General features: G+C 44.1%; 1 protein-coding gene across 1 annotated transcript in view; it reads left to right on the forward strand.

The window, feature by feature from the left end:
• LOC119172818 (disintegrin and metalloproteinase domain-containing protein 10) overlaps window positions 1–25280 on the forward strand; it is a 57850-nt gene that overhangs the window by 23600 nt on the left and 8970 nt on the right. The window contains exons 2-4 of the mRNA XM_075893149.1: window positions 19619–19769; window positions 22754–22875; window positions 23957–24138. Of these exons, the coding sequence (XP_075749264.1) occupies window positions 19619–19769; window positions 22754–22875; window positions 23957–24138 (455 nt within the window). The remainder of the gene's footprint in view (window positions 1–19618; window positions 19770–22753; window positions 22876–23956; window positions 24139–25280) is intronic.

Below are 25280 nucleotides of genomic sequence, written 5' to 3' on the forward strand. Positions count from 1 at the left end.
ACACCAGCAACCCACTTGACTTTGATCTTTGTTTGCGCTTCGCCCTCTATTATTCCACCGCGCATCCTGAAGAGGCTTCCATTTATGTTCCACTTTCTATAACGTTTTCACATATGCGTTTCATTTTCGAAATGTTACTGATTTTTAAACCGTTACGTGATGTTTGTTCTTTAGTTGTGTATGAACAGATATTGATTGTCATAGTTTTTTATGTTTTCTTCTTTTCTTTTTTCTGTACGTGTACGTGTAAACCACTACAATTGCGTAGGTACTGGTGTTTTACTTTGATGCTCTAGTTCTTGATAGTGTAGCTCTGCGTAACGTGTTTCCTTTCCTGTTGTATCTTCATATTTGTTTCCTTTTTTGTATCACCCACACCCGTCTAAGGCCTCATGTGTGAGGCTGGCAGTACTTCTGAAATAAATAAATAAATGAATAAAATAAAAAAAAATAAATAAATAATTAAATAAATAAATTCTTATCTATTCTGTGATATTTACACATATGACCTCCGTTATTTTAAACCTTCATACTGTCTAATATAAAAAAACTATATTCATGATTATTTGCCGACAGTGGGTGTGCCCTACAGTTATTAGACAAACAAGAAGAAACAAATGAGTGCGAAGTGAAGGCGGCGAACCGAAAACCCCGAAGCGATGCACGGCTTATACGCCAACGACGACGCCTCCGTACATATATATCATGGGTGCGTGCGATTGGTTACACCGCGGACTTGTTCCTGGCGTTTAGGAATACATCTCGTGTCGGTGGCTGTCTTGGCTTTAACTCGACCCGCCAGTACGTATAGCTATTTCGAGCAAAAAGGATAACGCAAACGTCAAACCAGCGTTAAACAGCTTTCGACTAAATGCGTGAAACATGCATGACGAAAATGCTTCTATGGTCTCAATGTTGCCAGTCTCACGGCGCTCTTGGTGAGGAAAGTGAGATGCAAGGCATGACGCTGACAGGCGTTTATTTGAAATAACCCTTATATGCTATACTATCGTCCATAGAGTAGGTGATTCCACGCCCACAATTCATTGCCACTGGCATGTCCGCGAAGTGCAGCGGCGCTCACTTGAACCACTGAAACTTTGCGGGCGTGTCATGTCAGCGAGGTTGTGGCTGCGTGGCCCCACCATGCAGGAGTTCTTCGCTGTGTTCAACCCCTCGAATTGGGTCATGCAGCACGCAGACATGCGGACATCTGAAGGAAATCATGGGACTACCTTCCCAGCGCTCATTAGTAGCAGCAGTCATGCTTCTTAGGTGGCGAGTGCAACCAGCTGCTCGTCCGAGGTCACATCGGGCTCGGTGTTCTTGCGACTAGCTGGGAAAAGCCACCCCACGGTTGTCAAGAAGAAAGTCAATCGTTGCCCGGGATGCAGCTCGGATCGAATGAAAGTACTGGCACTGGCAGCAGTGGTGCTCCAGGAGGTTCATCGAAGGATGCAGTACCGCTGGCCCAGCAAGCCGCAGCAGAGGGTGCCTATGATGAACTTGGCTTCCACCCGGTGCAGGTCCAAGTTGGGTGGCCATCCACTCTTGGTGGTTGGTGATCGCCAAAGACTGGTTGCGCAATGTGGTACCACCGTTGGTCTTGCCGAATGAACGTTTTCTAGCGACGGTTTCGAGATCCTTGATTGGGGACGACGGCTCGCTCACGATTGTTCGTGGTAGTTCTCGTGAGCGCGGGTAAGCTGCCCTCGTGCACCGTGAACAGTTGAGAAAAAAGTAAAGATGAGAAAGCGGCGTGTCACTCGATGAACGACTACGATCACAGCGTTGATGATGATCGTCATGATGATTCCTTGAGGAACGGCACAAACCCAGTATCTAAATAAGGGCTGCGGTCAAAGCCAATTGGCTTTTGTAACAGGGAACCCGCGTAGTGTTTGTCGCCCTCCGCGTCAGTCTATAAATAAATGTTTCACAGTGAATCGGTACTCGCCCATGAACGCCATTTTTCTCTCCTTCACCAATCATCACTCTTTTCTCCACATTACCCTGCAGACGCTGAGATGTTTTCCGATTAAGGGATGCAGAAAGAGCGTGTTCTATCCTCCTCGAGAAGCTCGCGCCATGGGAGCGATATAAAATATGGTTGCCGCCGCGTCCCAATTTACTGCTGATAAGTGTTGTTTACAGGACGTCGGGGAAACTAGAAGACATCGTTTGAACCTCATTGAACTCAGAAATGTCATTTTTGCCCTGTGATGTTGATAACGTTTTTAAGCCACACTAGAGAACAAAATTTGAGCTCGAATAGTATTCAGTTAGCTAAGCATCTTGAAAAGAGGCTTCTTTAGGCACTTACAGTAGTTCAGGCGCGAACGGTGAAAATAGGCAAAACTAGGCACTATAAAGACAATAGAAAAACCCTTTCCAACCTTTCATTACTGGTCATAAAGCGAAATGGCACAATAGGAAGGCACGGTGAAAATAAGCATTTAACACCCGGTCTCAACCTTAATTACATCCTTATGTTCGGGGAACAAACTCCTGGTGTCACAAATTGTGTTTCGAAGACAAAAGCACCACGTTCTTCGTATTGGGAAAGGTGGCTTAGAGGCCTATTATTGCGAAGCTGTGCAAATTATCAAAAAAAGCACGTGGTAGTGAGGCAAGTAGACCAGCAACTTCTGCAGTCAGGGGTCAAACAGGGGTTGGCAGCCGGTGTTAAAAGACCTCGCAAAAGTAGGATTAAATACCAAGGAGGAAATGTTACCACTATTTGAGCCACTGGACACAGGATTACGTTTGCAATAAGGTCAGCTTCTTGGAAGAAATTACGCGCTATAAGTTTTAGGGTACACCAGGTACAATCCCGAATGTACCTAGAAGCCATAGGGCAGTAAATATAACAGGCTGTTGAAATGGCATGCACAAACGTGTTCACAGTTCAGTAACCTTTCGCGATAACCAGAATTTGGCGTTCGTGCGAAATTTTAGAATTTTCATAAGGAATTCTCGGCTCAATTTATGACTATAATGCCCTCTTATTTGAAAAATCAGCGCTATAATGTGTGTGCATCGGTTGGAATAGAAAGACGGCCAGATCGCGCGTGCACGTTATTTGGCCCTTCTGTTGCATTATAATGTGAATCAAGAAAGCAAATTGTGAAATTATAATAAGGGTATTTTTGAACACAGAAGCTGGTTCAGCTAGTGGTAATTTTAATACGTTATCAGAAAACGTGCTTGAGGTTAGTGCGGCCTGCCGAAACACTATTAAAGTAATAAGTGTACAAGAGCCAGACAAAATAATCACTACACATGACTTGTCCACTGAAAGTGAAAAAAAAAACAGTTAGCCAAACAAGTGGCACCAAAGTGAATGCGGTGAGAAGACGACCCGGATGCGACAAATGGCTCATACACCATCTCTCGTCTGACTGTCCATGGTTCAACTAGAACCCCAAGAGCGTAAGAGCAATTGCCGGCTAAAGGAACAACGCAAACACAAAACGACATGTACAACATTTCGCCTAAACTTCTAAAATGCACTCTACAAAAATGCTCATTCGATCATAATGTTCCTAATCACATGACTCGTTTTTTTAGGAAAACGAAAGCCAAAGGATGACGCTGAAGAGCATTTATTCATAATAAGCCCTATGGGCTATACGAAAATCCGCATATATAAGCGTTCTACGCCCGCAATTCTCTGCCACGTGCATGTCGGCAAAGTGCGGCGCTGCTTGCTTCAACCGCAGAGACCACGCTGACGTGCCGTATCGGTCAGGTTGCCGGTGCATGACGCCATCACGTAAGTGTTCTCCGCGGCGTGCAACACCTCGAACCGGGTCACGCAGCACGCAGAGATGCGGACATCGCGGGTCACGCAGCCCGCAGACACGGACACCAGGACGCCGCGTTTTCACTGGGTCGCAGTAACAGTGGGCACAGTGGTAAGATGGCGAGCGCTGCGAGCGGCTCTTCTTAGGTTGCCTCGTGCTCGTTGTTGTTGCAGCACACTGAGAACTCCGAAGCCATCCCATGGTTGTCAACAAGAAAATCAGTCATTGTTCGGAAGGTAGCGTGGACCGAAAGAAAGTACTGGCCTTGGCAGAAGTGGTGCTCGAGGAGGTTCTTTGAAGGCTGCAGGACTGCTGCTCCAGGAAGCCATGGCAGAAGGCCGCGACCGTGGACATTGCTTGCGGAGCGTAAAAATCTTCCCGGCGAAGTTCCAAGCTGGGCGGTCATCCACTCTTGGGGTTTAGTGATCGCCAAACACCGGTTGTGGAATGCGGTACCAACGCTGATCTTGTCGAAGGGGCGTTTTCTACCGACGGTTTCTAGATCCTCGATTTGGAACAATGGCTTGCTCATGATGGCTCCTGGCAGTCCTCGTGAGCGCGGGTTATCTTCCCTCGTGAACCGCGAGCACTAAAAAAAGTCAAGATACGAAGCGCTGCGCCACTCGATGATGAAAGACTCTAACGAAGACGATAGCGGCGTTAATGATGGTGGTGACGATGATTCCTCAAGAAATGACACCTACCCATTAAAAAAGGCACTAACTTATTGCTACTACTGAAGCAAAGTTCGATGACTGATATTGCAATGAAAATACAATTATTGGGGTATAATAACCTAAAATCACGAAAAGACTATAAGAGGCGCCTTATATATAGGAGCTTCTGAAATGACGAGCACCTAAGATTTTTTAACCTGCGCCTAAATCGAAGCACATAGGCATCAAACATTTCTGTTTCTGTAAAGTTAATTAACTCTATGCCTGCCTCTAACGAAAATGCGGCCACGGGAGCCGCATTTTCAGAAGATGAAAGAAAGGAATGACGATAGAAATAAAAATCTGTATACAATAGTATCGTTACTATACCGTTGCACTTAATAAATAGTTAAACACCAAAACAGACGTGTGAATATATAAATATAGAATCACCTGAAAAATAAATATTTATTTCTTGAAGCACTGTATTAGGCTTTAAAAAGCGTAATGTAGGTGCCAAATATAAGCAGGTAAGAACACTGAATCCTTCAACATCGCAAAATAAATGTAAAATAAGTTTATTACAAAGATGCCAATAATTTTGTGCAGGAAGCCAGAAACGTGATAGTCTGTTACGACATAAGGTGTCCACAGGTCAACACAGCCGTGCAGTAATACTTTGTCCCGCTAGGCTCGCAGAGCACAGTCTCCGTTTATTCTGTGACTTAGTGAGTCAAGTGTGCTACAGACTCCTGAGTGTCTTTATGTACGGCTGAAAAAAGAAAACAGGAGCATATCGCCATACCTTTAAAAGACCATAAGGAAAGAATGTCTCCTATTGACCTGCTGAAGTCGCTAAGAGCCAATATTTTACATGGTGAGGAACACCTTCTAAAGATGGTACCGCCTGGTTCATCGGCCTCCCACTTTTGCGAGAGAGCATGAACCAAGACGAAATACACATCGGCATCATGTTAGAATAAATATAAAATAACGTTGACTACAATTCTGATCTTTTCATCATTATCACCCACCCAGTATGGTCTTGTCATTTGTTTAAATCTTGGTTTTTCAAATAATTGTGCAATATCTCAATTGGCTAGTGCTGGTTTTCCTGTTCAGCAACCAATTTTCCTGTTCGAAGCTGACAAAACTTAGGTATACCTTGAGAATAATGCCCACTGGACAGTGTGTATTCATTAGGTAGATCAAACTTAGTCCAGCTTTCATGATGGCACATCTGGCATCGGCATCTTTTTCATTTTTCTAAGAGGTGTGGAAAGACCTGTCGCCTATGTGCCCAGAACACGTAAGAGTGAGCTCAATCAGTGAAGTAAATCACCATGTAAGGACTCTTAAGCCCTCTCATTGTGCTGGTTGTTTAGCTTGAAAGAAACTGAATCAAGTAGTGTGGAAAAGAACATGCCACTGTAGTGTTCTCAGGGCTTTGAAAAATCGGGGGAGAGGAGGGGCAGGTCTTCACTACACTGTAACCATACTAAACACAATTATTGTATGGGTCATTGCCATGCGAAAGCCCCCCCTCTAATGAAAGCAGACTGTAAGTCGCACATGTTCTAAATAGAATAATAAAGGCATTCTTTGTGCAACATCAAAGTTTGTCATCATAATCAAGCCAGAAGTGACCTCAAAAGGCAGACCCACTTGGCACATGTTTCTGGCAAAAAGCATTAGCCTGGAGGCTGGCAGCTGAGATAAAGCTGTTCTCTGCTGATCAAGCTGGTCCTGATATTTCTAGCTGCCCACCCAAAGTGGCAAATGCAAGCGGGTGGGATGTCCTAATCAGGACGCAATGCATATATATGACTTACAGCCATAAAAAAAGTGAAATTTTGGAGACTCCTGCCTATTTTATGGCATATATGTGCAGTATGACAAAGGTACCTGGCCAAAAGTGTGCCAGTAATGTTTGCTCCATGTAGGTTGGCCTTACGTGTCCTTGTACGGTATCAAACACATGTGAATTTAAATGAGAAAGTTATTGACAGATAAATAAAGACAAAGTCATCTACTATTGTTCAAGGAAATATCTCTAAAGCTAATCATTTCTGGAAGACTTGGTCTTATTCTGTCAAAGCAGTTGGCCTAATGCAGGCAGTAATGAAACTTGCGGTTCTTCGTTCTGGTGACAAGTCACTTTGTCAAAGGGGCTCAAAACACTGCTTGCTAGAAAGTTGTATGTCTACCCATCCGCAACTTCAATTATGTTCATTTTCCTTCTCAACTGATTCAATAGACTACAATTTGTTTGTCTCACACGTCATAAGACCCATTTTGCTCACAATAAATATCAAAATAATTCTCCCAAGCATTCTATCTGTTCACTGTTGTGTCTATAATTTTCCTGGTCTTCACTTGTGTGGTTGTCAGCTTCCTTTTAGTTGTCTTTTGTGGCACCTGGCTTTTTCATCCCATAAATTACTAGTTGCTGAAGGCAGCAATGATGTGCTCTTTGGCAAGCATAAACTAATAAAAGAATACTGGAAGTTGTCAAGATAATGGCCGGTCAGTGTCTCCTGCACTTTTCTAAGAGTTGCCATCATTGGTTTTTTTAAGCTAGGCCAGTTGACTTGAAATTGGGAATCTCATCTAGTGGTCAATGTTATTTATTACTGATTATTGCAGAAACTTTGTTAGATATGGGAAAACAAAGAAATTTAGATGAAAATGCAAATTTTATTTTGAAACCACATTTGTAATGAGGTGAAGATTTCTTCAGCATTATTTGCTACTGATTTAGTGATTTCATAATCAATTTAATGTAATTGGCAGAAGTCATAAGTCCTAACTAGAGAGATTGCAGGAAGGTGTGGATTTGAGGCAATCAACAGCAATGGAGCAAAGGAAATGTGATGTAACAATGGGTTGAGAACGAAGCCTGTTCTTTCTTGAACTTGTCAGAGCTGCCAAGATGAAGGGAATCCACCTTGTTTTAACATTATTGCAACGGAAGGCTTTAAGAAGACAGAAATGTTGTATGTTTTTTTTTGTTCCTCATACAGCTATCTGAACTCCATGTTTTGTCATCATTGTGCAATGTGCAGTTTGGCAGGCATAATTTAGCACGAGGCAACTGTGCACCCATTACAAGAAATTATGAAAAGCTGTAAACATTTCCGATAAAGTACCTATTGCACCTGCTATAACCAGAGAAACAGGCAAAGTGAGATAAATACACTGTGACAAATTCAGAGTTTTGCAAGCTGCACGTGTTGTGTCACATCTCATTGAGGACCTTATTTGCCGAAGTTATGGGCTTTGAATATACAGGCCAGTATATTCTAGCCACTCCAGTCAAGGGGAGTGTTGCCAGTGAATGGTAAAGTAGAAGTGTTTGATGGTAGATAGCCTAACATTGGGATACAGTTGGATGCTAATTTTTGCAAACACCGACACCTTTTCAATGACGACTATTTGGGTGCCACCATCGTCATCTAAGCTGGGATAACTACTAGTGAGTCCTCAATCACCTCCCAAAAATGTGGGAGTCGCTTTGGAATAGTGATGCAAGGCTAGACTAACAGCGGACTGTGTGGCCAACCTAGCTTCTGTTGGAACTTGGCACAACTTGGCATTTCCTCATTCACACACGCATGCATGCATGCAAGAACGCGAACCCACTAACACCGCCAAACCTAGCAACGACAAAGCTGTTGATGGGTTCGGCTGGGCATTGCAAGCTATATGTGGATTGTCGAACTATATTCATTGTCCCAACGTTGTCATGACTGTGTGAATGATAAATTAGCTTGGTCATAACTAGTGAGTGCTTTTTTAAGGTGTTCCTAATTGAAATTAACCTTATTTAGCAAGGCCTTAGGCAGAGGACGAAGGGCGTGCCCCAGCTGAGTAACACAAAAAATGTTAGAGGACTATAATGACAGTTTCTGTTCTTTGTGCATGCCCTAGCATTATAGTGAACGAGAATACTGGAACACATTATACCCAACGTCGAGATTTAAGGGCTCCACTGTTAATATGTACACTGCGGAGGCAGTGACGTCAGCATGCATCAGCCTTTGTACTTTTGCGCCACAGATGTTTCCTCAGAGTGTTCCCTCTCTCTAATTAACTAATGGTATGCAGTCAGATCCAGACCTCAGCTTTAACCAATACCTGTGCAATATTTTATATAACGACCAGCTGGACTGCAAAGTTGGAACAACGCTGCGTCATGCGCTAAGTGCAATGCACCGCGCTCCACAATAAATCAGTGGAAAACAAAATCTTTCGTGAAATAACCAAATTTTCATCGTACGCGAACAGTTCCGCAGCTGTAGAGAAAGGACAGAAGAAAACTGCATTTCGTGAACGTTGACGCCACGAACTTCCATTCGTCACATTTCATGATCGGCAGATAGCGGTCGCTCACTAAATGTTGGATATGCATTTTCTTAATACCGTGAGAAGTGAAGATATTTAAAATGCAGAAGCGTACAAACTGAGCGAGTTGGTTGGAATTCATTATGGAAAGCTTCGGAATGCGCTCGCAGAAAACAAAGACGTGAGGTAATGAAACAAGCGCTTTTTCGTCTTCATATCTTACATTCTTGTTTGTTGTGTATCAGCTCAAAAGCTTGCCATATAGTAGCGAATGCATATTATAGCACATGTGTGATGTGATGAAACTGTTGTTCTTTGCACGGCGCCAACATAAGCACGGAAAGCCGCGATCGCATAATGTGATTGCTTGGTGGCCTATCCAATATTTCTCATGTCAAAGGCATATAATTAATTTTTGTGGGGCGGAAATTGGTCACATTTTGATAATTAGTATATTACGTACGAATACAAGGCTAGACCAATGGACACAGCTACAGGAGTTACAGATCGTGAAATATAATTCAAAGCACACTTTTACATATTATTGCGATAGCAATTATATGAACACTCTCGACTGGATTTTACCGCAGGCGTCGGTGTGGGCGTCACCCTCACTCACCGTATATGTATCTGTATATATTGTCATGGGGGTGAGAGAATGAATGAAATAAATATATTTACAAAATATACAGGGAAAGTCAGAGGCAGCTGCAGCCAAGATGGAGGCCCAACAGCAACAACACGAGCACGGTCGCTTTCATCGTCTTCGTCGTCTATGATGCTCTTTCGTTGCCGACGTCGTGTAACAATATGAAAATGCAAGGAAGAAAAAAATCCAGAAAAAGACTCCGGCACACCGAATCCAACTTGGGACCTCTGAATTGTGCGTGCAAGGCGTTAACCACTGAGCCACCGAGGAGCACGTCCTTCAACGTTCCAATGGCAAGCTGTTTATATATACCATTTACCGCTGCTGACGGGCATCTCGGGTAGGGGGAACTATCGTGCTTTCAGCATTACCAGCAAGATGGCGCAATTAGCGCGCGTAGCAACATCGTCACGACGCGGGGGCGCACGCTACCATCTCCCACGTGCACTTTGCCCCACGAAAAGCAGGTGGTCGACGCTCACTCTCGCGCCCTTATCTCACGGTGGTGAATATCTTTGGCTGGCCTTCAGCTACGATTCTGCTTCATTTACAGGGCGCACAAGTATCACTGCAATCGTTTCCCTGTTTGCGAAAAAAAGCGCGCTTTTCAGACACAGTGAAGTAACAACTGAGTCCCTTATTCGCGTTCATCTGTACCTGAGAGTAGGTTTCATGCGTCATTTGTGCGGGAAAAACGTGGGGCACGTTTCGATCTGCTGGCAATTCTGCGCGTGGCCTTCCAATTGGCTGCTATCGCGTTCATTGCTTCGTCTTTGCGGCAAAGTTGTGACTTTTTCCCCATCTGCTAAGTCGTTAACGATACATCATTTTATTTCGTCTCATTCTTTGCAAAATTGGATTCAAATTATTATTTTATTTTTACTAAGCCGTATTATATATTGTAAAGATCTTTGGAAAGGCTAATGAATGCTGTCAATAATTCTTCAACATGTGTGTGCCCACAACGGCTTCCAGACATGCACAACTGCTCTAGGCGATAGTTCTCGCAGAATCACTAGCTATAAACACAAGCCACGTACCAATGGCATGTAAAAAAAACATAAAGAAACATTAGATGATGCTTCGCCTTCAAGAGCAGATTGCGATGGCGCAATCGGCAATGATGCGCATCGCCTTCTGAACCTAGTGCTAGCCTGCTTCGATTCACGGTGCATGCCAACCGTGTCGTAAGAAAACGATTGATTGCGATCGTAAAATAGACCATTTCAAAATATCATTGAGTACCTACTGCAAGCACAGGTGTTCCTTCTAGTTCACTATAGCCATAATTAACCAATTTTGGGAATGAGCGAAGGGCCCACTGTACGTTCGTAGGGCAACACGTGAACCTACGAAGCTGCTCACTTTGATAATGGTTCCGCAGCTGATGATTCAGTATGTCGGAGCGCTTTGTGATAGGTGTACCTTTAAAACGCCTCCTCGTTGCTTACTTCAAGGAGAAGTGCCACCATTTTTATGGCTTGCGTGTTCGTTTCTGAAGACATTTCTTATATGTCCAGGAAGCATGAGACGAGCAACCAAGACTAATTTATTCTCGCCAAATAAATTAATAACGCCTTTTCTATGTCGACAGTTTTCGGTTTCTGGGCGCCGGATCGGGTGGCGACGTAACAGTGTAGCTTGCTCACGTGGTCACACAAGGCTGTGACGCACGTCGTGCTGATCATCTGCTCTCGTTGGCTTTCTCACACACATGTGCTGCACAAGCACCTTCAAAACAAATGTGTAGCAGCCGCTATTCTTCGCTGGTACGTGAAATATGGGTCATGGAGCACTCGAATGAGCACCATCAATATTGCCGCGAGAAGCTGCGTCTAGCTGTGACATAGCGACGACGCTTTCCAAGTCTTAAGCGACCACCACTCTCTTTGTTGGTTGACCAACATGAAAGACCCAACTGGACGTTTGGCACGATAGAGCTTACGGCTCAAAGAGTACGACATGGCCGTAGTTTACAAGTCCGGAAGGAAACACTTAGACGCTGACTGCTTATCAAGGTCACCGATTGAATCCCCGGCTACAGAGGATGACAAATGCAGAGGTTTTTTAGAAGTCGTTGATGCGGCTATCATTTCTCGGCAACAACAAAATGATCGGGAGCTCAACTGGCTTATAGAATTCTATAACGGACGAACCGCCAATGCACCGAAATTGTTTTCGATGAACTTATCATTCTGTTTACGGGAAGGATTTCTCCACAAAAAGAATTTCTCACCAACAGGTAGAAGCTATCTGCTGGTAGTTCCTGAAACTCTCCGCAGCGAAATTTTACAAGCCTGCCATGACGAAGCCACTGCAGGTCACCTCGGTTTCACAAGAACACTGACACGCGTCGAAGAAAAATACTACTGGTCAAGAATCGCAGCAGAGGTGAAACATTACGCCCGAACATGCATTGATTGTCAGCTGGTAGCACCTGTCAAACCTGCTGGGATATTGCATCCTGTGCCAGTGTGACAGAGGCGCAGCGCAGGCGAGGGAAGAAGACGACAATCTTAGCGACCCTCTTTTGAGAGCATCTCAACGAGTTCTACTCTCCGTGTTCCTAAATAAACCCCACGCATTTTATAACCCGCGACAATATTTTCAGCCCTGTAACAGCAAATGGCTAAGGAAACAGCCTTCAAGCACTTTACTAATCTGTCATGAGGAGCCAGAACTCTAAACCACCAATAATCTTATGCAAGTAAAAGCCACTGTGCTTCTGTAAGATACGGAAATCTAAACATGCGGTGTACGCAGGTGTTCTCTTGAACAGTGGACGCGTCTGTACGTGGTGGAGGCCTCCGAAGGTGACTCACCTCTCAATAATAGGCGTGTGCACGGGAGGGGGCTAAGACCAAAGGGAATATACGGCTCTGGGTTAAGGGGGCGGTCGCTCCCATAGTCACCTGCTATGGGGGGTGCGCAAACACAGCCCCAAGCATTGACATAATAGGGAAGGGGTGCGAAGTCAGACGCATGCACTGACATAATAAGGAGGGCGTGCGCTGCGAAGAACCTTTGTTAAACGGTTTAAACAAGTACTATGTCTTTGTAATAGAACACTTGCTTTCCACGCAGTCAGCCAGAATTTGATCCGCACTTTGACCTGAAAATATATATTATTTTTAGCAGCTTTTTAATTTTTTTCTGTCACGCACAAGATGATTTTTCGCTCGCAACAAACGACTCCAACGCGGATGCCGCAATTTCTGTGAAACGAGCTCTTTAACCTTAATATGGTAAAATGAAAGAAAGCCTTTCTTGGATGCTGTAACGGGGAAGCTATCGAACAACTGTCGAACAACTTATATTTCTATCAAGGAGATATAAAGCATATAAAAGCAATTAAAGAGATTTTGAGAGCTTGCTCGCCAAGCTTCTTAGGCTCGGGGGAATGTCCCTGGGCATGTAGGTTAGACATGCGACAGCGCAGTGTACCAACTACACGCCCATCGTAACGTTAATGAAGTAGGGAAGCACACTGTAACTATGCCATTCTTCATTCTGTTGCGTAGCGAGGTACCCACTATGCATATTTAAAGCATTATGTGCACTTTGTGCTGCGAAGAAGGCGCACCAACAGACGGACCCTAAAGTGACAGCCCACAAAGCAGAGGCGGCAGGAGAACCTCGCCTTGGAACATGCGTTGACACATCCCTCTCCAACTTCAACTGCAATATCTAATTCAAGATACCCGCGCCACATACTTCACCGACCCCACAATTGTAATCTTCAAAGAAAAAACACGTCACACAGGTTTGTAATTAGTAACGTAATCTTTGTATACAGTTGCATCGATATGTAAATGATGACATCTTGTGTATATATGCGTATGTGCAATCACCATCATAACGACATATCACGTCTTTATATGATGGTGAAGGACTAGTAAGGAGGATTCACAGGTTTTTCCAATCGGTTTCTTGCTTGCCTGTTTGTACCTATATGTTGTGGATAGCAACCACCAAGTGGCCATTAAATCGGTCGTTAATGTAATGAAGAAAAAAATTCAAATTCGAAAAAAAAATAATTATTCAGTCATCTACGTTCCAAGCAAGCTTCTCCTTGATCATTCACCTCAAGGAGATTGTGGGAATTTTTTTTTTAGGTTCTGTGAAACAGATGTACTCGTACAAAGAGGCCAAGAGGGTCAACAGATATAAGCATTTGGTTCTGCAATTCTGCACTGGCTCTACGAATATTTCACATTTGTCACCTCTCTAGTTAGGACTATATGCTTTCTTTGGCCCATCTCCAATAGTGGATATATATGTGCCCCCAACACAGGACCAACGAAGAAAAGGTGCAGCGTGGAGCGTGCGAAGAACAAGATGGCGGCCGCACCTTGTGGTAGACTGCTTCTGCTGCTGCTTCTACTGACCTGTTCCCAGGGCTTTGTTAACGGTATGTGGGACGGCAATGCACGATAAGCGCTTTAAAAGACGAAATATTACTTTTTTCACTGCGGAGCTGCTCTAGAGCTGGGCCTGACGGCAGACAGGTGTGCGCTACGCATGTCACGCTATGGTTCCCAGATAAGCCCATAGATGGCGTAATTTCCTAGGTTGCAGCAAAATAATAATCGATGGTGAAGTTCCCGATGGATAGAAACTTAGCAGGATGAGCATGATCTATAAAGGAAAGGGGGACAAAGCTGACATAAACAACTACCGTCCTATAACAGTGACATTAGTGGTCTACAGGCTGGCGATGCAGATTATAAAGGAAAGACTGCAGACATGGATAGAGGATGAGGGGGTGCTGGGGGAACTGCAGAATGGGTTTCGGAAACACAGGAGGTTGGAAGACAATCTGTTCTCACTGATGCAGTGCATCGAAATAGCAGAAAAGGAAACACAGGCCCCTGTGGCTCAAACTTCTCAACTCATTTTTGGATATCAAGGGAGCGTACGATAGCGTGGTTCAAGAGGCATTGTGGGGAATACTGGACACACTAGGCGTGGAACATGTAGTCAATAATCTTTTAAAGGATATCTCTAAAGGTAACAAGGTAGTTATAAAGTGGGAAAAACAGGTATCCAAGCCTGCAGAGGTAAAACGGGGGCTTAGGCAGGGGTGTCCCCAGTCACCCTTATTATTCATGATGTACCTACAAGAATTAGAGGCCAAATTAGAGGGAAGTGGACTGGGCTTCAACCTCTCTTTAGTCAAACAAGGAAAACTCGTTGATCAGGCACTACCAGCATTAATGTACGCAGATGATATAGTGCTAATGGCCAACAACAAGAAAGATTTGCAGAGATTTATGGACATCTGCGGTAATGAGGGAGATAGGTTAGATTTTAGATTCAGCAAGGAAAAATCAGCAGTCATGCTTTTCAATGACAACGACGGTAGTGAGCTTAGAATACAGGAGGTCACGCTAGAGATAACAGATAAACACAAATATCTGGTCGTATGGATAAGCAATGGGACCGAGTACCTGAGGGAACACGAAACATACGTAACGACTAAAGGTAACAGGAATGCAGCAGTGATGAAAAATAGGGCACTGTGGAATTACAATAGGTATGATGTTGTGAGAGGAATATGGAAAGGGGTCATGGTTCCTGGGCTGACGTTCGGCAATGCGGTCTTGTGCATGAGATCAGAAGTTCAAGCAAGATTAGAAATTAAGCAACGTAGAATAGGTAGGCTTGCTTTAGGAGCTCACGGGAATACACAAAATCAGGGAGTACAAGGTGATATGGGATGGACATCATTTGAGGGCAGCGAAGCTAGCAGCAAGATAAAATTTGAGAAGCGATTGAGAGAAATGGGGGAGGAGCCTTGGGCTAGGAAGGTTTTCAGCTACTTGTACATGAAGAATGTCGATACAAAATGGAGGAAGCGAACCAGGAAATAGACTGGTAAGTACGTAGAAAACAGCAGGTGGCCAAACCAAAAAGAACTATCGGTTAAGAAGAAAGTGAAGGAAACGGAGACTGACATGTGGAGAATGGGCATGATTAAGAAGTCCGCACTAGAGATCTATCGAACTTTTAAGCAGGAAATTGCCAAGGAAAGGGTCTATGATAATACTCGGGGTAGTTCTCCATTGTTTGAGGCCAGGACGGGAGTACCGCGAACCAAGACATATCGGGCCAAATACGAAGGGGTAGACACAGTATGCAGTGCGTGTGGAGAGGAAGAAGAAACTGCCGAACACTTGATAATGTTCTGTAAAGGGCTTCATCTATAGTTCAGGATGATGGCGCAGAGTTTTTCAAAGCACTGGGGTTTAGGGACCGGGAGGGCAAAATAGACTTTAAGCGGGTAGACTTAACTAGAAGGAGGTTACCTGATTGGTGGCTAAAGTCAAGGCACGAGTGAAAATTAAACCCTTCACCGATAATTACGAATCCTCAAACTCACTTTAAAAAAATAAATCTAGTTTTTGGTTGATTAAGTATTACGGCTTAGTGGCGCTAGCCACCGCCCGATCTAAAGGGTATAGCCACATCCATTCATCCATCCGTCCGTCCGTCCGTCCATCCATCCATCCATCCATCCATCCATCCATCCATCCATCCACCCATCCATCCATCCATCCATCCATCCATCTATCCACCCATCCATCCATCCCTCCATCCATCCATCCGTCCGTCCGTCCGTCCAAGGAGGTTTAAAAAAATTGCTGGAGTGGATATTCTTGCCTACAGTTGAAGCCATGCCAACCATTTGATGGCGGCTGTGGCATCCATCTTACTAGGGGCATGATGAGCAGTTGACGTTTGGCGATTGAGAAAGGGAAGTTTATTGTACACTTAACTTGTACGTACACAAACAAAACATCGAAAACAAGCAAATACAGTGTATACATCTTACAAATGAGCACCAAAATCTAATTAATCACTGGGTATCCAAATGTTACAAGTCAAAGGAAAATTAAAATGAATCAAGTTAATCACATTTTACAGGATAACGCTTATGCATGCGTACTAGAGTGGGTGCATGGCTAGTAGGGGACAAGTGGAAACCTCTACTGTCCCTCTCTTGCTTTAAAGAAACCTGTGTGCCATCGTCGAAGGAAGGCCTCTTGTCTCACACGCCCAACGAGTTTGAACGTGACAACCTTTTAGGGTAAGATAGTGCTCAAAGTGCGTCCTTGTGTTACTAGTTTCTTTCGTAAACGTCAAATATATAGCAAATTTATTGGAGATTAAGTCACCGATACTATAGTCTATGCGGATTATTTCTTCGGAAGCAACTATATTTTCTACTATAATTAACGTAGCATTTAGACCAACAAATCAAAGCCACTTGATATCTAAGGGGGTTTTACTAGAAAACAGCATGTTTCCGAGATCTTTGGAGGGCAAAAGCTGGGAGAGCATTGCGGGAGCTTCCACTCCAGCAATTTTTTTCAAAACCCCTTTGGTTGCAGTAACTTATTTCATCTAGGGTTTTTAGGTTGCAGATGAAGCGGTAGCCGCACACTCAAAACGGGCAAGAGTGGCTAAAGCGTAGATATAGGGCCTGAAGTCACTGAAAAAGTTGGATGTAGCAGGGGCTGCCACACGTTATTTTCGGTGCATATCAACTCTACAAATACTTTAATCGTAGGTACCCGTACGGAATTACAAAAAATCAAAGAGAATCGCAAAAAAATTGCAAGGGAAAAGCAGGAGAATCGTAGCTGAGCTGTTTCTGCAGATTTCACAATTTGTAGAACTAAGATTAGTTTTTTAGGGGCGAAGCTCCTTAGGGCGTGGGCTGTGCGTCCCCTGTAGCCTGTATGTAGCCACCTCTAGTTTAGTTCTTGCAGTGTCCACTAGATGGCGGTACCGTCCCCTGTATGTAGCCACCTCTAGTTTAGTTCTTGCAGTGTTCACTAGATGGTGGTACCGTCTCCTGTATGTAGCCACCTCTCGTTTAGTTCTTGTAGTGTTTACTAGATGGTGGTACTTGTAGCTGATGATGAAAAGATGCAAGATGTTATAAACTAGAAAGCGGTACTTGTAGTTGATGAAAGACGCGAGATCTTATAAAATAGGAATGATGTCACATATGGCGCGTGTCATTAGTTGAAGGCAATCGTTCGATTTAGTGCGGCGACGTACGCTAGGGGGAGCGATGTAATAAAATCGAGTGGGCAAAATGTACAGAGGATTCATGGTTTACCAGGTTTACCTCCGGAGCTTCGCCCACTCATCATCATTCACTTTGTGGATATGGCGGAATTTTTTTAATTAGCCCTGAAATTTAAGTGCGGCGCCATTCGCGTCGTAAACATCGTTTGACACGGCCTCAATCTGATATACTGTGAGCTGTACTAAACGAAGCACGCATCGTTCGTTTCTTGTGGCACACAAAAGTTTTACATTTAATCCAAACATACAGATATTAGAACTCGAACGTTCTTGATCCGGCTTACATAGGCGATACGTAGCGTAGGTCTGGTAGAGTTACATAGAAATGAGGTCGGTGCAAGTCTTACCTAAGGAAATCAGAATTTCCCCAGCGCGCATTATTGGCGCGTGCGATTGTATTTTATCTATATGATTTACATAATATTAAGACAACGTTGAAAATGAACAGGAACGTTAACTTGGTGCTTGGACAGTTACAGCACTGTTCTACGCAGGGCTAGTAGCTGTGCGTATATAAGAAGTATGGGAACAAGAACTCACAAAACGATAATTATAGTCTGTCTTTTATGAAATTGCATCTCGAACCTATGTTTTATTGAAAATGATAAGGAAAGCGCAAATTGAGAAACGGAATGACAGAAAGAAAAAAAAAGATAAACAAAGTGTAGCTAAATATTTGAACAGAACGATTCAGCGATGTGGAGGAATTAAGATGATTTGCGATGAGGCCGAGGTCGACTTTAATTGCTTCATTTAGCATTACAGTGCGACATTGCTTAATCGTTGCTTGAACTTTGGTCACGTCGACGCGTGGACGTTTAGCTGCTCCAGCGGTATCTTTCATTAGGAATTGAATTTTTTTTTTCTGTGGTGGTAAATACCGCATCATGTATTCTGATATTGCGCGTCTGACGGTTAGCAAGAGTTCACAAAGCCGTTGTGAGCGGAGCTGTAAAAACCCGGCTAAGGCACGACAGAGACGGAAGCTGTCTAATGCATCTAGAGACCCTTTTTTATTTTTTATTTGAAAATTTAGAACAATATAGGCCTTGCCGTAGCTGATGGAGGTCGAAGAACTATGCAGTCGCATTGTAGTTTGAAGAGTGTGTTACGTAGAACAGAAATTAGGATGTTTTCCGGAAATTAAGAAAGTAAAAAAACTAACAAAGTGAAAAAAAAAGCAAAACACTTGCACGGACACATGTATGCGGATCAATAAATACATCGCCCGAAAAGATATATAAGATGGCTTGTACAAGTGAGTTGTCTTAGGCGTATGAATGAGGCCCCATGCGAGTTTGGTTGGAACACAGTATTGGTATCAGTCTGTTTCAATCTGTAATCTAAAGCAAAAAATATATGCTGTGCTGTAAAAAATACAACATGCGGGGGTGATCTGTGTGTCCCGTTTGACTCCCTTTCGAAGCTGCCTTGTACTTCCAGATTGACGAAACTCTGAAAGAAGTATGCCTTTCTTTGAGGCTCATACATGACAGTGCTACACATGGCACATCATTATCGGAGGGGGCCACATAAACCCTAAGTGCCATATAATTTAGGCTCCGAAAGCAATAACACTTTTCCCAAAAAAACATTAACGAGGGAAGGGGGAGGGATCGTTGAATCCTCTAAAGGGAAATGCTTCCACTTTGTTTTCATTCCTTATTTTATTTTTTTGGCTTGTAATGATTGGACGACCAACTCGTTACGCAATTCGCATTGTTTGACGCCTGGTTGTTCCTTTACTGTTCTAAAGCGCTTTATTATTCACACTAACGCGATTCCTTTCCCGACATCAAGCCTGCCTAAGTAAAGTTTGCAACGGCCTGGTTCTGTGGTAGAATACTAGGCAGGCACGCAGGGGACCCGGGTTCGAATCCTGCTGTGTCCTTGGTGTTTTTATTCGCGATGTTTTTTTTTTTCTTATTTCGTGCAATAGTGGTTACGGGCACCAGCGGTGGCGTACATACGGCGCCGCATGTAACCCTTGTTGTGATCTTTCGCTGTAAAAAAGAATCAGACCGAAGTGAGGTTGACAAGCGCGGACTTGTGTGCATTTGCAGCGCGTCGCCTGAACCGTTACGTGCGCCACTTCGAGCCCCTGTCGTACGAGCCTCGGCGGGTGCACAGGGAACACGTTCGCGTCAGGAGATCCCTGGGTGGCAGCAGCTCGCAGCACGGCATCGTTTACTTCCGCTTCCAAGGATTCGACAGGCAAGGAGATAGAACGGAACGCGAAGACTCACCCCCGTATTCACAAACGCTCCTCGACTCGACTCTCACCCTTCACTCGAGAGAGTTGAGCACTGCGCCGCTGCGCGGCTGGAAGTGGCGCTACGCGCTTCAAGAATCGCCGCAGATTATCGCTGATATGCAGTGACTTTCCCTGCCTAGAGACGGCGCTCCCATCAGCCTTCTCAAGTGAAGGTGAAGCATTGAGTGGAGGGACGTTCTAGAATACGAGGGTCAGTAAACGGTATATTCAAGGGTACCTTGAAGGGCCAGTTGGTGTGTGTTATACATCAGCGCGAAAACAGCGGGGAAGGAGTTGCACGTTACAGCTCAGGACCGTAACTTCTTTTAAAAGCTGACATAGCACTTTTGACCTAACATGATGTTTTCGCTTGTAACCTCTGTTTGATTGGAACGTATGCTTTATGAAAATAAACATGAAATTAATCCAGTGTTGTTTGTTATAGTACATTCGTCTAAATTTTCTGTTCATTTGAAAAGCCTCCAACCCTCCTGAATTTGCTGTGAAGCCCGCCGCTGTGTCAACTCCCTGCATCTTGGCCTTTCGCCTAAAAAGGTTGTCGAGTCCTGCGCTATATAACAAATTTGAGATTGCATCGAGAAGCACTGTCAACGAAATAGTTATGGTGGTAAAAGCCAAACAGTAAATGAAAAAAAAACTTGGCCGCGATGTTCAGTTCTGATGCAGAAGGAGTTGCAACATTGCATTTATGTCAGTATAGTAAATTCATTACTGGCTGCACATGCCAATCAATGATGATGTCGGTTGTACAAAACGCTCGGGAAGAAAGCGTTAATTACGGTGCAATGCAGTCTAATTAAAATTGTTGAGGTTGAACGTCTCAAAACCACCATATGATTACGAGAGACGCCGTAGTGGAGGCCATATGAAATTTCGACCACCTGGGGTTCTTGAACGTGCACCCAAATCCGAGCACACGGGCCTGAAGCATTTTCGCCTCCATCGGAAATGCAGCCGCCACAGTCGGGATTAGAACCCATGACCTGCGGGTCAGCAGCCGAGTGCCTTAGCCCCCAAACCACCGTGGCGAGGCAAGTGCAATACTGTCTGAAAGCACTAAGTAAAAATACTTGCATCATTGACGAGTGTTTCGAAGAAAGGCGTCAATTTCTACGTATTTTTTGCACAAGTTAGCGGATTTACTTGAAGCTGGTGCGTATAAAGGCCGTCACTAGAGCTTCAATACAAAAACATTAATTTTGGTTGTTTAGCTGTTCTTTAACACGAAAACGTTTTATGCTGGGGTGACCCCTGACTCCGCGGACGTACTTCCGCCACGGAAGTGACGTTGAAAAATATATTTTGTTAAAGATATGCCTTGAAATTTGTTGCTATTGCTGAAACAGAGCACAATAAATGTTCTGTAAATACACGTTTAACTTTCGTGTTATACCGACTTATATATAGGAGGATCAGCCATATTTTTTTACATACCATGAATGTGAAGAAGTGGCTGTGTCGATAATCCTTAGAAAAAATGTCACGGGTTTGATTCCAGGAAACGTATTCTTCTTTCGAACACAATATACTGATAAATAAATGAAGGAAGGCAATTCAGAGGGCTTGACTCTTTCTTTTTACCGAAAATTGACAAAAACCAGCGGACCATGAAGTCAAGGAAGGTGTATGACACGTTAATTGTACTGATCTAAATGCATTGTAATAATCGGCGTGCACATTTGAAGAAAGTGAAGTGATGGAAATGCAACTTCCCACTGGCAGTGACACAACGTGTGACCTTCGGATAAATACGCTCTTATGTCGAATATTTCTGAGCAACTATTTATCAGGAGCAGGCACCTAAGTCGTCTCCTATAAAATCCGTGTTAATATTGTTTGAGTTCCATCGGCAGCTTTTAACTTTGACGTTGACTATATGTTTTGACACTCAGCTTTGAAGACATTGCCACTGCATTCTTGAAGTGTTACGCTAAGTGTTTGCTAACAGCTTTGAGTGTATAGTTGCGCCACACTAGAAAGCTACTCAAGCCTAAGACACTAGCCACCCGTGCGAGACAACCTAGGCAGTCGCCTTGGAGGAGGTGAAGTTATTCCGTTCGCCGAAACCTCAGTATTGGCTTCTATTTCCGATGTCGCCGCGATGAGATTCAGTAGTCACTGTAGGAGTTGGTCGACTGTCGCCGCCACAGTCAGAAACAATGAACTACGCCGCTGTGGCCCACCTTCCCGTTTACCGATAGCCATTTTCTTATTTTTCATCTGACTCGACTGTTGTCCCACCTGAAAGCTTCCCCACACAACGTCTTTTATCCCTGCTTCCGACATGGGAGCGATTGGAAGCTTATCCATCTCGCGTGGTTTTGCAGTTGCCTCCGTTATCAGCCCATGTTTGACCAAGTGACCATGTCATGTAATGACACAGGGACGGCACGACGATGTCACGATGAGATCACGAATGTCGGTACGCGTGACATTATGACGACGTCATAGTGTGATGCCATCACGCGATGACATTTTGCATCACTCGTGTCAACGCCTCCGTCCATGGTTTATTGATTGATATGTGGGGTTTAACGTCCCAAAACCACCACATACTTATGAGAGACGTCGCAGTGGAGAGATCCGGAAATTTTGATCACCTGGGTTTCTTTAACGTGCACCCATATCTCGGCACATGAACGTACAAAATTTTCGCCGTAATAGAAAATGTAGCCACCGCAGCCGAGATTCGATCCCGCGACCTGCGGGTCAGCGGACGAGTACCTTAGCCACTATACACCACCGCGGCGGGGCGCCACCACCCAGGGTCATTTCTCGCTTTTAAGCCGTTGCCCTCATAACAGACTCGCCTTCGACGTGAAGATGCGATGCGTGTTTTGTGGGACATCTTGATCGCTGGACTCGGTTCAGCAATGCTTCACGGGGAAGCGTTGTTTTGTGAAGAAATATCTTCATTTCGCAGGTTGTTTCATGTGAAGCTGAGGCCAGATGCGTCCGCCTTTCACAAGGACCTCGTGGTCGAAACTTCGAGCCGCGGTCGAGTGAAGCCGGACATAGGTCACATCTACAGCGGTGAACTGATCGGTATAAAAACCCAACCGCGGTCTTTATTATCGACGTTCGTTCGTCTCTTACAGGTCGGTACCGTTTCACTGCTTGTCATGCGGCTGACAACTACGCAAGCTAAACGCACACTTTCTCCTTTTTTATTCCGTTGACTTAGGTTACAACACCTAAGATACAAATTTTGCTAATTGAATATTGTGCTTGTAAGCTTGCCTTGAATAATGCACTTATGCATTTTGCATTCACTTCAATTGTAAAGAAAAATTGACATGCATATAGGTTTGCGCAAGGTTTCCCAGTAGAAGGGGGTGAAGGCTGACAGCAGTTCATCTTGACACACGCCCTCCTATGCCAATTCCGGTATATAGGCTGTACCACAAGGGGGGTGACTGTACGAGAGCATCAAGATGTAGGTAGTTATATAGTCAGAAACAGCCCAAGTGCCTTTTTTATTTATTTATTAATTTATTTGTGTATTTATATATTTAGTTATTTCCGTACCCTCCGGCCCCAAGGCACAATAGAAGAGAGTGGGTTAGAATTTTAACACAACATACTTAAAAATAGCAAAAACTTGGGGGCTTACATGAATACGATAAAGGAAACCAGTAAACAGCACTCAGTAAAAGAAAAAATAGAGTTGTTTAAGAATGCAAACCGTAGGTGTACTACAACAAGGAATCGACGAACTTGGTTAGCAAAACAAGAATTCGCGTTTAATAAACTTCACCGACAGGAAAGAATTCACATAATGCGAAGGGGTGAACACCACGACGTATAGATTCACTTGGTTCAAAATTTTCTCCCAATGGCTTTGCCTGATCATGTGGCTCATTATTACCTATTGTGGTTGCTTGGGCGAGTTGGTACGACATGATTCACATAAAAAACAGCGCCAATAACGAGCAACTTTGTCCCTCGTTATTGGCGCTGTTTTTATGTGAATCATTATTACCGTAATGTACACGTCAAACTACAATCTAATGTGAAAAACATGTAATCATGTTGGTTTCTTTGTGTATTGCATGCAATGTTTAGACTTACAACGGAAGCTCCGGAGATACGTGACGCGCCTTCAGTTCTCTCCTTGGATTTGCAGGCGATCCCTCCAGTCGGGTATACGGTGGCCTGCACGACGGCGTCTTCGAAGGTTCCATTCAGTCCCGCTGGGGTCGCTTCTACGTCGAAGGGGTGCACAAGTTCTTCGCACGGCGCACGCCCTTCCACTCCGTGATGTACGCCGCCAAAGACGCTAGAATGCCCGACACAGGATGGTGTGGCGTAAACAGCGAAACCACGCGTTGGATGCAGGAGCTTGCGGCTTCTACTAAGCTAGCCGAAATGCCGTCATCAAGGGTACAAGATATATGTACTGTGAAACATCGCTATTCATTCGCGCGTTAATTTTTGAGTTTAGGAGAAGTGTTTTACAATTTAAAGTACTTGGTACTCTACTATGGGAGGGCATAAAGCCGTCCTGACACGTCTGAACAAAGAAAAGCTACGTATTTGGTTGTTTAGTAAAAAATGTTTAAAGATTTCTAGTACTTGGTACTCAACTATGGGAGAACAGTAAGCGGTTACTTCTGAGATAAATTACTGTTCGCTATTGACCCGCACAGCGCAGGAGTGTATTCGTCCACTGAATATGTCCATGGTGTCTGTGTCCTTTCATGAAGCGACCCATGCGGTCATTATCTGTTGAAACAAAAGAGTGAAACAAAAGCCCTACATTTCAGAATAGGCATTCAGATCAGATTTTATTCATTCAGCTAATCAGTGTCGATGCTTCTCGAGTCCTCCAGAAATCAGCCATGGAAACAGCTTCCTTCCTAGTGGCCCTGTTAGGAGCAACTGTGGCCGTTTACAACTTTAGAAAGTCTGCTGACAACATGCCAGTTGCCGACAGTTACGTCAGCAACTCTTGGCGTCGCAGCAGATCTGTTACATAAGAAGATTAACTATAATCGGTTACAACTTTAGACGTACGTGGTGTTTCCTGCTTAAGAGCGGATGCACACAAGCCTGCACTAATGAAGTGCGTTCTCCAGACTGATGTCACGAGCCAGGTGGCCGCTGATTTCACCATCAGAAAACATTGCCGAGTGCACCAGTGAGACAATCTTTTTTGTTTAGCCAGAGATGATCTGCGCACTTTTTAACTTGTATCCACGGTAACCATTGAAGTCGTGGTAACAATGGAAATCCCCACAACCAATACTTTAGGAGGCGGTATCACGGCCAGATTGGAAAAGAGTGCGAGCGCGCCTTTCCCACGATGTGGTGATGTCACGGACTTCACTTACATTATCAGCTTTAGCAGTCACTGTGTGACAACTGTGTTTTAAGCATTCTTGCGCTGGTTGCTGCTGCCTTAGATTTCAAATACATTTTGCACCAATGTGAGTTAGAGTGTATGTAAT

The sequence above is a fragment of the Rhipicephalus microplus genome, chromosome 4 (assembly GCF_043290135.1).
Source record: "Rhipicephalus microplus isolate Deutch F79 chromosome 4, USDA_Rmic, whole genome shotgun sequence".
Lineage (NCBI taxonomy): Eukaryota > Metazoa > Arthropoda > Arachnida > Ixodida > Ixodidae > Rhipicephalus > Rhipicephalus microplus.